The 12,599-nt window shown below is 41.0% G+C and overlaps 1 protein-coding gene across 10 annotated transcripts in view; it reads right to left on the bottom strand.

The window, feature by feature from the left end:
- Window positions 1-1,228: 1,228 nt before the first annotated feature.
- FAM110B (family with sequence similarity 110 member B) overlaps window positions 1,229-12,599 on the bottom strand; it is a 128,765-nt gene continuing 117,394 nt past the window's right edge. For all 10 annotated transcript variants that reach the window (XM_065053600.1, XM_065053598.1, XM_065053597.1 and 7 more), the window contains one exon: window positions 1,229-4,997. In XM_065053600.1, coding sequence (XP_064909672.1) covers window positions 3,583-4,695 — 1,113 coding nt within the window. In that variant the 5' untranslated portion in view covers window positions 4,696-4,997 and the 3' untranslated portion in view covers window positions 1,229-3,582. The remainder of the gene's footprint in view (window positions 4,998-12,599) is intronic.

Below are 12,599 nucleotides of genomic sequence, written 5' to 3'. Positions count from 1 at the left end.
TGCAGATGCTCACAGTGCAGCGCTCTCCCCTGCAGAAAGAGAATTTCTAAAAAAGAAAATTTCAGTACTTGGAGTTGTTGAATGTAAATTTGTGGCACAGATCCTGTAGCTCTCATCTTCCACGGCATTGTTACTATATAATATGAAGCGATTAAAACACTAGTTTTACTTTGCTGCCCAGCTCTTTCGCTCAGAGAAATGGTTTATCCCTGCATGAAGCTGTACATACATTTCAATGTCTACCTTGTCACATCATTTTCATCTTCCCCTCCCTGGCAAATCAAAATAACAGAACCACTGTAAAATTCTGTGACAGCTCGTTTTGTGTGAGCGTGAGTTCACACTGACTACTGTGTTTTCCTTCACTTCTGGGGCCAGGACTGGCAGCGCTGGGCTCCATACTGGCTTTCACAGGGTGCCACAGACTTACATCTCCCTCCGGAGCTGTTGTTTCACCATGGACGATTGCTGCATGCTTTGCACCTGAGAAAATGGCTGTGGGAGGCAGCAGGAACAAGACCAGAACAGGTCCCTGATGGGGGACTGGTCTGAATTGGTTACAACTCTCTCCAAATTCAGCGTTTGGCACTCCGAAATCTCTTACAGCAGAGATGAACAATGGACCCTCTCAACGGGTCTGCAAAGGCAAAATGGTCATTCTCATTTGAAAACAGATCTGACAGCAACGATGTGGCTTTTATGCAAACATACAGACTATAGCAAGACTATAAATAATTAAACAAATCATATCTGCATAAACCGTAATAAAGTGACAAATGAAGGCAATTGTTATCTGCTTGTTCAAAGCCTTGTGGACATATTGTGATTTCTATTACTGCAACCTCACCAAAGCTGCAAGTTCAGTTGCCTGTGAAGGTCCAGGTCCTGCAAAATCATATTCTCATGCACATTGTGAGCAGCAGGGACAGTGGAGTCAGAGCTTGTGCCGTGTCAAAGGTGCTGCCTAAGACCTCGGGTGAGGAAATGCTCTCTTACAGATAGGTCGCCAGCCTAAACCCCTTGTGGCACTGAAAGGAAATGAATTTGATTTCTCAAGAGCCTCTGGCTTCCTAACAAACCTTGGGAAACAAATTCAGAATACTAGCATATGCTCTAATCAATTTTCTAGTCATAAAGGCTTCTTTATTACTGTTTTTGGCTGACAACATTTGAGATAGCACGTTTATCACCATTTTGAAAACATTTGAGAGAGAACAATGTGAGTGCATTTTTATTTCGGTTTTAACTTCTTTATTTCATTGCTGTACAGCTGCATTACACTTGGCTTTAATCCCTTAAGCATTATTTTCCTTGGCAAAATAGTCACTGAACTGAGTAGAACTTACTATTGGAAAAATATGCTTGAAAAACCAGCATGATGTCAATGCCAACTGAAACCCATGGAGCTTAAAATGTCACAAATGTGCCTGTAGCTGAAATACATAGCTCCTCATTTTTTTGACCGAACTAGGAATGCTGTAGTCTTAGGTTGTGAAGCCAACTGTAAAAACCAAAGAGTAGATTTCCTGAAACTGAATGTGTGCCTTTTTTTTCCCCCCATGAACAATCATTTGGAAAAGAATTGTATAAAACTTGATGTAGGATAAATCCATAGGCAACAAATGACTGCATGGCTTCGCTTCTAGTCTCGTCTGCATTAAATCTGGCTATCGGTAAGAAGTTGGGCTACAAGCTTCTTAGAGAAAAGATAGAACCCGACTCTGTAAAAAAATCTTTAATATTCAAATATATAAATAAGCACTACTGAAGAATAATTCAGAAGACTGCAGTGATTCATTATGAACAGATGCTATAAATGGGGACAGTAACATTGCTAGGTAAGGAAGAAGCAAGCTATTTTAGGAGTCTTGAAAATCTCTTCTAGTTCTTCAGACAGATCATGCTGCTATAGTTACTTTATAAAAAATTATATTCTGAAAAGCACTTTAGTAAAAGAAACCTTTTTACTGGAACTATTATTTAACCAAGACCTTCTACAGCACTAAAACACACTGCAATTGAGTTCCCAATATAGTTTTTGGAATGGGAGGAGTTAAAAAAATAATAATAATGATAATAAAAAAAAAAAGAACAAAAAACCTACCATACCTGCACCAGGAGCTATTTATTAGCATAACACTCTTCCTTTTAAAGATTTCATAACAACTGAAGTATATACAAAGTCTTACAGCATTTACACAATAAAAAAGTTTCCTATTAGCTGATGAAGTATAAGGTAGTGCTGCAATTTACTTCAAAGCATGTATACAATAATCATGAAGCAGACCACTGTACTTTCAACTTTTCTGTTATCACGCCACCGCTGTCAGTTGAAATGACAATTAATTAAATCACTGGGAAGACACAGATTGTCAAAAGATTTGTAACAGGTTGACCTGCAGCACTAACCATCATAAGGAGGGGTAGGGGGAAATGAAAAGAAAAAGAAAAGCTACATACTGTCATGTTTCTACAGTTTCCTAGAGCTGTATGTAACAAACTTTCACAGCCTTAGATATAACATATGCAAGACAACATAATCACAATTTTTCAGATATAGTTCAGCTATTGAGTGTATTTACTTCTGAATAGGAGGCATTATATTGATATGGCTGTGTGTTTCCATTTTTGTTCATTAAATGTTCAAATAGGTCTGCAAAAAACTTAAAAGACAGCATGGAGTTTGTAGTCATGACATGTTTGACTAATAAAGGCATTCAATATCAGCTATAGGATCTAATCATTCCTGTCAAAAGTTTAAGACCAGGAACCTTTGAATAAAAACAAACCCCACAAAATCCAGCACCTACGCCACTTTCATCTGTTGACTCCAACCTTCTTCAAACTTTTTCAACAGGGATAATACAAAATCATTAAAACGCCTACACAAACCCAAATGCAAGACTCAGTTTATAAGAGGTCAAGCAGATTCACTAGACTACTTCTGCTGTAAAACCGAGGGAGCTTACCTAGAAAAAAGAAACCTTTACTGAACAGTCCCTTACTGCAAGTAAGGATATATAGTTTAACAACAATATATAATTTAAGAACGTAGCATTCTTTGCCTTTTGGAAACAATTTTACATGTGCCAATAATGCACTTTCTACAAGATATAAGGCTGCTTTGCCTATCATCACATGCCTAAACCTCTTATTTTGGCCAATTTTGCTTTTCTTCCCCCCAAAGGGATTCTGTTTCAGCTAGCAATGTCAGTTGACAACATCTATATTAAGACAAAAAGTGACATATAAAATCCACAAGGAACCACATAAATACCAAAGAAGTCATAAAACCTTTCCATGTAAACACTTTGATTATACTGAAGCCCTAATTAGATTCTTGTCTTAAACTTTTGGCAGATTATGTGTATGCTCAGCCAGGCTCTGTAGTTGGTTATTGTTCAAGTGGAAGCCAGGTCAGCTCACATGTTGACAGGCATGCAACTTGGAAACATTGCACAACAAGCAACACAAAGAGATTTGAGAAGTGTACAAGACTTCAAGTAGACTTCACAACCCTTCACAACTGAATATTCACAGACAAAGATACAGTCCTTGCTTTTTCTGCGGTGGATTTTTCTCTCACACATGGGAAACTTTCTGTGACTCTCTAGCTTGCTTGATGCTATATAACCACTTGATGATTCTGGCATTCCTCTCAATGGCAGAAATGCCGTATGGCACGCGGTCATTGGCACTGTCATCATTTCTAAGGTCACTGTTGCTGTCCTGAGACTGTTCACAGTCTGAGCTAATCATGCTTGCACTGCGAAAGTTGAGGGATATAATATCAGAGTTAGCCCTTGCAAAGTTTTCCATGCCAAGGTTTTCAAGCTCTTCAGGATCAAGTCCACAGTAGTTAAAGAATCGTTCAACATCTGCGTCGACACGAAAGTATCTGTCGCTTAAGTCTGATTTTGATCGCTGGAGGGAGGGTCTTCTACTAACTCCGCATCCAGACTCGACTGCCTCAATCTCTGGGGATTTCAGGGTGGCGATGGCAGCAATTTTGGGCTTTGGAGGCAGAGGTGGGGCTGAACTACTGCAGGGTATTGCTTTTAAGGGCTTTGCACTAGTTACTTTCCTAATGTCTGAGGAGCTGTGAGAGACGTGCAAGAAAGTCTCTGCTGACTGATCCAAGAGCCTTCTGCTGACGTTGGAGCTGCTCTCCTGTGGGCTGCTACGGCCCTGCGTGGGGTAAACCTTCAAAGATTCGGCAAATGAGTGTCGGTTCAGCTCTGTCGAATCAGCTCTGTGGGGCGGCCAGTTTCGGGGACCGTGCTTATGCCCTGAACCCGAGCTGGAGCCTTCAGAGCTGTTGATGATGTTCTTCAAAATCTCGAGTTTCAGGTTTTCTCGCTGGACGCCGCTCTCGGTCTTGGCGTTGTTACTGAAGACCTTCAAGGTGGGGCTCCCCAGCGCTCGCTTGGCCGCAGGACAGACCGGTGGCTTTGCCAGCACTGCTGGCTTCACAGGCTCCTGCTTGGCATTGATGACCTCCTGGCTTTTGACATATTTTGCCTTGTCGGCTTCCAGCCTCTCCACCGCGCTCAGTCTTTTGGGATTCGGCTCCGCCTGCCTGCGAAAATAGTCGGGTCCTTTGTTCAGGATGCGGAGAGGGACAGCGGACGTGAAAGTGACGGCAGGGCTGACCGGCTTCACCATGCTACCTGTCGGTAGTGTTTCTGTAGGCATGTTTGGTGGTCTTTCCCCCGCAGCCGTTTTGGATTCTTCTCTGGGATCTCCTAAATGCACGGTGCAGAAACATGTACATTAAGCACAATGAATAGCCGATGAATCCTGGGATCTGAGCGTTAGCAGCAGCGCCTCATCTCACAGCTCATTAAATAATGCCGCGTTTCTCTTTCAAAGGCAGCCTTTGTAGGGCAAGGCCACCCGACACAAGTCCGGATTAGTCTGCTCCGCCGACTCCTTTCTTCTCGCTGAGAGATGCGGGAGTCTCGCCGTTCCCTTTGTGCTCCGCTACCGGCAGCGATCTGAAACGCAGAGAATAACCAACCACACGTTAGCGAGAGCTCCTGACATCAGAGCGATAGCAACAGCCGCCTCCCGGCCCTCCTCTCCCACCACCGGGCCCAGGGACGCAGCCGCCGGAGCTGCCGGTGCGGGGGAGGTGGCATTTGGGGCGCCCATGTCCCCCCGTTTTGCTCTGCACATCTGGGTGTCTTACGAGAAACGTGTTGCTCGTTGCTTACAGTCTAAGTTTGCATTTAACATAATTACACTGGAAAGGAGAAAAAAAAAAAATATCAAACCCCACCATGATACGGCCAGAGGAAGAAAAGGGAGCAAAATGGAACAAAATGTGTCAATTCATAGGATTAGATCTATCCATCTCCTGAAGATCAATGAAAGAGCACTTTCAAGCTAATATCTTTGGCTTTGCTTAGCTGATTTGCATACATATTTTATCTCTAAACCCCAAATCTTTTTCTCTTTATAGACAACACACACTGTAAATCTAAAAAATTAAGTGTATTTTCCTTTATTCTTAAATGCTCCAGAAAACTCTCTGGTCTAAAAAGCAGAGAACAAACGGAGACATGTAGTGTTTTAAGTGCAATGCACACATTTCATCATTAACCTAATATAAAATCAACAATTAAAAAGTAGGAGATCTTGCTAAAGCCACTGATTCCACTTTAAAGCCTGTTTGAACATTAGTCCCCAAAGCGCAGGTGCTCCAGCATTAAAATAAGGTTTTCCATGGTCTTGTGATCACCTTACTGGCTTAACAGAACAACAAAAAAAGGCTCTGTTTTTTGACGAAAGATTTTGAGAGCACACAAGAACATTCTGACTGGGTTTGAAAGAAAATAACTTGTCTTCACATTTGGACACAATAATGCAAGTTTTCTACCAAGCACTAAGTGCAGATGAAGTCTACCTTCATCTAAATTATTTTAAGAACCTATTGATTCAGATTGCCACAACAGGCTAAAATCCAACACCATGGATGATGTTACAAGTGCTGTAACAATTTTTCCCACACATGGAACTGAAGGGCACTTATCACAGAATCTACTTTTCAAGCACTGATTTAGCTAATGGGTCCAATTTGTTTTATTACTGCCCCATTAATCTATGCTGTCCTTTTTAATATCCTATTTCTGTTATCGTTGTGCTCTTCAGGGAAGGAAAGAAAAGCAGCTGCTACTTCTTCACCCATCCTAAGGAATGCCGAGCAGCATCCTTCCCAGGGATGATGAGCTTTCGTGTGTGCTGCCACGCTGTGTGTGCTCATCCATCGATACCCAAGTTACTGATACAGGTCACACCATCAAGATATTGTTTGGACCAAAAAAAACCCCACAAACCCCTTTAAATTTCAGCTACAGGTACATTAACAGTAAAAAGAAAATGACCTCAAGTACTGATTCCCAGAAATACATGATATTTACATTGAATATTCCCTCTAAATCATTCAAGGTCAAAGCAAGCAAATAAAATATATCCTTGCTATAGTAAGATTATAGGAAAAAGCTGAGCTTTCTCCTGAAGGCTCACTGTCACAAGCATTCTTCCAATATAAACTAACATATTTAGGAGGGCGATAAACCAGACATGCATTCAGTGCAATTGAAAGGGTAGTGAAATGTTAATTAAGCTTCCCTTTCAATGTTGTTTTATAAATCCTAGTGCTAACTCCTCAGCAGTTTGACTTCCTGAATTTTAACTAAGTCTTTCTGAAAGAGAAAAAGCTCACTTTCCTCATTTGAATCAACATATTTATTGGTACTGTTTTGAAATTAAGTATCACATTTCCAAGTGTGCTGAAGGCAATTCCATCACGTATCTGCACACACACATTTCTCTTCTGTACACACAAATCAAATCTTTCTACATCATCAGCTCAGAGCTTGATGGCTAAGTGCTTGTAAAAATATTCCCTTGGTGTGTATACTTGACACTTGTGTGCAGAAATCAAACCTATGCGAGAGCAGGGGTCATGTCAGGAGGAAGAAAAACCCCCAACCAACCAAAACCTCAATTCTTTGTACTAAACATTGTCAACCAACTGAGCTAACACCAATGGAATAAGCGAGACCACAACTTTCCATTTCCTTCTGGGCCCTTGTCACTAAAGGCCACCACAGTCCTGCCCTAGAGGACAGCTGCCAACTCCATTCTCCTCCCAGCAAGCGGCTCCACAGAACAGCACAGATCAGGGCTGTGGGAACCAAGGCACGGGACTCGAAGCTGGTTTTGGAAGTCTTTCCCCAGCACCTACCAACTTCCTCACTCAGGACTGCCCTGGTCAATGCCAACAAGCATCGCACAGGAGGCTGAGCATCCACGTTGGCTTCAACACAACACTCAAAAGGAAAATAAGAAGAAAAAAAATTCACTGTGGATGCATGTTCACCCAAGAGAACAAGACTGCTTGTTTGCAAGCACCTGTGGGGCCTGAGTGCCCTGAAGTCAAGCGAAATATGCTGTGGCTGGCAATGAGCTTGAAGCATGCCTAGAAAGAAAAGCAAAGACCTGGTGAGGAACCAGGCAGATATGTCCTGAACCAGGGTAGACACAGAGAGCTGGGGGAGTAACAGACACGTGGTTACGTGGCCCAACATGGAGACTTTGTACCTGTGGGGCTGCTGGTATAAATTAAGGTAAATGCAGCTATGAAAAGGGATTAACTATATTTTTGTGTGTTGTTAAAATTGCTCCATTTCACCGAGGTGCAGCATTTAAATATCACTGGAAAGTTTAGTCAGTACTCCTACCTGAGAGAGCTAAAATTCATTAACCAGATATTGTTAGGAAAAAACAGTGGCATGAAAGAGAGGCGGATGAATGTAAAGTGCTAATGAAACAACTTCTCCTGCCTGTGCTGGTGATGGCTGCAGCCTAATTCTGCTGCTAGCTGGGAAAGTGAACGCAATTCCTATCAGCCTCTGCTGTCCACGGGCACCTGAAACACAACAGCAGCACTGGAGAGCCCTGCAACTTATGAATTTCAATGGTAAAGAAAAAGGCTGAGCAGCAGCAGTACAGTCTAGTCTTGGGAAGACAAAACTGTGCCACTTAGTTTCCAGTTGTGAAAATCGTCATTGTAGCAACAGGGGTATAGAAATGGCTTTCTTCTGGCTTAAACTCCAGAGAAACTCACTGCTTAGGCATCTGAATTTCCTGTTGCAGAAAGCTCTGGTACCAATTTTGCACTGCAGAAATTCAGAGGCAAAGAGGTTTTCTTCATCCACTCCCAGAAGATGTAAGAAATATACTTAAGGACCTAAAAAGTGGTCCTTTTACTCTATTTACATCATTGTCTACTCTGTAGATGTAATTCTTCCATGGACTGAATTGGGTTTTTCAGGATTCACTCTGGATTTCTGGTATTGCTCTTCCTTATAACAACTACTAGATGAAAGAGATTATTTGAAGAAAACCAAAGATAAAAACTTACGCACACATTCAAATATACTATGCATACATTAATGAAACCTTTCTTAAAGATCTCACTAACCAAGCCCCTCTAACACGCAGCAACTGCAGCAGTATCCTACTGAGTAGGATACAAAATGGACAAAGGGGCAACGGGTTTTAGCTTTTTTAAAGCTGTATTTTCAGCCAGAAACTTTGATTCAAGATTCCTTTGCAACAGAGGCCGAGATTCAAAGCATTTATTCATTCAAGGCATCATGCTCTAATCACTCTTAGGCCTGCAACACGTTTGTCAGGTATTCACTTTTAAATAATGCACTATCTGCATGATTTAGGGGAACACAATATAGTCTACAGCAGCAATAGCTATACAACTAACATTAACTACAAATAAATTATCTATAAAATGTTCTTTCATTGATTTAAAGCCAAGACAGTAGGAGGAGATGAACTATGCAGAAACTTTGGAACGACAGTTTCATATATTATAAATATGCAGTTGTTTGATATTTTTTAAAAACATTATGAACTGGCCCCATTCTAACAAGTATTTATTTCTACCGCTATTAATACAATGCTATTGTTCAATACTCAAGTTCATTTCTTCTCTTGTACCTAAAGCATTATTCCAAACGCAGACTGAATGATGCCAACTGACAGCAAACAACATGCTTCCCTCCCCTGTTCTGTGTTGCCCTGTAGCTCCTATACCTTGGCCAAGTTTCAGCCAAGTATCCACAGAAGACTACTACATATTTTAACAGTATCCAAGCTGAAACAAAGCAGTAAAAATGGACAGTAAAAATCTGGCCCAAATGAGTGGAATTTCTGCTCTTGACTTGGGCAAGGACGCAGCTTCAGCTGACAAAGCTACGATAAAGCTCGTGCCCTCAATCCATCCCTCTGGGACAAGAGATGAAGGGATTGTACAGGAGGTAGGATGAAGCACAGTGCATAAATATAATGAAGGCCGACAGCCTTTACTCTGCTTCCCTTGATATTTGAAGTCCCATGTCAATATTACTTTCCAGATGGTAAAATATAACTACCACTACCTCCAGATGAACCATAAACATCACATAAATTCCACCCTACGTAATGTAATCAACAGGTGATCTCAATAGGCCTCAAAGATATCACAAAACAAAACCTGCACAGGAACATAGGATAAAGACGGAAAATGTCAGGTTCTGCTAACTGGGTGCACTTTAGAGCTGCTGGTCCCATTATGAAGATGCTGCTTTGTTAATAGTCCCTGCAAAGCCTATAAATGAAAGCTTCACTGAGAATAAATTGCCACGGGTCTATGCACTAACATATACTAATGTGCATGTCTAAACCTGATACATGTTCTTTTGTGGATAATTGTAATTGTAAACTTCACACTTTTATGTTCCTAGGTTTAAAAATATAGGCCAAGCCTAACTAAATTAGGCTTAAATTGACAAAAGATAATCCACATCCAGAATGGCAGCAATATTTCATTTTTGAAACCAATTTTAGATAAACGTGTATGGATGTAGACTTGGTCTCACATAATATTAGCTGTCAAGATAAAGCATAAGGATACGGAACAATCTTTCAGATCTGCCATGACTCAAAATACTAATGAAAGTGCTGATTTTCAGCTCTGCTCCCCCCCAAAATGTGAAACAGCAAACAGTAAGCGAAGAGCAACATCTGTTCAAGTAGACATCTAAGACTTCAAAAGGTCATAAAAGACGTGAACTACAGTGACCTAAAACCAAGAGCGACAGAATTACGTAGATGTGGGAAATTCTCCACCATGTGGGAAGGCAATGACTTTGGCAAAGGTGGCCACTTTTCACTGCTGATGTGTTACTTCAACCAAAAAAATAAAGCCAAAAAAACAAACCCAAAATCCTACAACTAGCATTAACTTTGTAATAATTTGCACAGACGAATATGCGATGGGCTGATATATTTAGGCTAATTCTGCTTTGCTCTTTCATCATGCTCAAAGACTTTTGAAGATAAAACTCTCCACAAACAAAACTGCCATCACTTGGCTCTCTTTGTATTTCACTATGCAGTTAAAACGATGAGGTTTAAAGCAGGATGATGCTGTAAGCAGAAATGTTAACACTGTTGGGAGGAAACAGCTTCTGGAAAATCCACAGAGGTACAAATGCCTAGAAAGCAGGAAAGTAATTTAGCCGCTCTGCTTACTTACATACTTCCCCTACAATGTATGCTTAGCTCTCACTGGGAGCTGGATAGATACCTCTTTGAAAAAAAGAAAAAAATCTTCAGAAAGTATTTTCCTTCTTTTTAGTTCTGAAATCCAGCACTGTTACACTTCCCATCCAGTAGCAAGAATCCGTTCTCAGCAACACTTGCTTCTGGGTAAGTACTGCCCTATAGATGGCTCCCAAACATGAAAACTGATTTCTTTCAAAATGCACAGACAGCTGCACAAAGAACAAGAAAGCTCAGATATGAGATTTCTCTCTCTTCCAACTAGATAATAAAAAAAACATAAGTTGTCTCACTATTTAGAGTAATATTGCATGCTGTGTTTGTAAAAGCTGTAATGGAAATCAGTTGTTTTCTTTGGACCCCTGTGTTGCCTACAACATACTGCACTCTTTGGAATAATTTCAGCCTCTCATTTAAACAAAAAAAATCAGGAAAGGGCCTAAAAAAGTACAGTAAGGAATGTAACTTGTTATTACCTTCGTAGCTCTAGCTTTATATTAAATCTTCTATTTCAGTGTGCATTTTATGAGAATGATTCTCTAAACACTTTGCAAAGCTTTAGAAAACACCTTCACTGCTCATGCATCAGCCAGTGGCAACGATCCCAAGTTCAAAACACTTCTATCCTTCTAATTCTGCAACTCTCCATAACCATCACATTTAAACTTATAGCCTCTTCCCTAAAAGATCTAATTCCCAATTTACCCTGGGGTCTCCTGGGCCCATGTAATTTCCCCGTGACCCCGTCTGCACTTTTAGACATCAATGCAATCCCCTTCTTCAAATGCAGGATACTTGGTCCTGGTGCTCTGTCACTTTATCAGAGGTTCATCAGACCCCATGACAGGCTCCTGCTGGAGCAGGTCCCAGCTGTTTGGTCCCTCTTCTCTGGGAAAAGGGAGATTTTTATTTCTCTGCTCCTCTGCCACCTCATCTTCAAACCATTTCCCCATCGCACCATCCCATTTTTGCAAGATGCAGTAACTCCTGCTCTGCTCTGGTTGAAAGAGCAGTGCTATCTGGACTACGCTTTTCCTTTCTTCTCCTCTACTGATAGGAAAAGCCAGCACATTGCCTCCTTGCTCCTGGCAGATGTCCTTCACAGACATGCTTGAATTCAGCATCCTGAAAATGACTTTTTTTCCTAGTGTTAATATTTTCAACATGTAAAAAAATATTACTTGGGGGGTTATTGCTGAGCACTGGCAAAAAACAGAGGGAGACAGAAAAACAAAACCGTTTTAATTGCGAATCTCAGCAAAAATGTTTTAAATGTAACACCATCCATTTTAGTTCACTTCTCAAATCTGTGGTAATTCTTAACAAGTCAATTTTAAGAGTGGGATGTATTTTAAGCCACTGAAACCTTTGCAGTGATAAGTTCAGCAGAAATCATATGCATTAGTGAAGAAGGAAATCAGAATTTTCTATCTGCGACAATGTGAAGTTATACCTGCAAAGCACTCTCCTTCTAGTATTACCCCATGGATACACCACCTCACTAGCAGGATTTGCAGACTCCACACATCAGTCACCCCTGTGGCCCCTGACCGCACAGCAAAGTCTGATCCCCTGCCCTGCACAGAACAACAGAAGCACAAGTGTAATCAGTAGGCAGCTGGGAAACAGTTCAGGAACAGTTCAGCATCGCTCACCAAAAAACTTACTATAATTAACTCAGCTATGGAAAATACATTTTGATAGCAGTATTTTCAAAATGCCAGTTCTGGGCCATTTGGCACACTGAGATAAATTAAACACAGTCCTAAATCCTTCAACAGTTTGGAAATTTGTACGAATGTTAAAGCATTCTACTGCAGCACACTTGTCATCGCCATTGCAACTATGGGATCAGACTTGGTTTAAACTTATGCTACTGAGTGACACCTAAAACATAAATCACCTTGGCTTGGAAGAACAACTGCATGTGAACTTGGAAATACTAAGAAATCAAGTCAGATTTAACTGAT

This window comes from Columba livia, chromosome 2, assembly GCF_036013475.1.
Source record: "Columba livia isolate bColLiv1 breed racing homer chromosome 2, bColLiv1.pat.W.v2, whole genome shotgun sequence".
Lineage (NCBI taxonomy): Eukaryota > Metazoa > Chordata > Aves > Columbiformes > Columbidae > Columba > Columba livia.
This window is presented reverse-complemented; position numbering and strand designations above follow the sequence as displayed.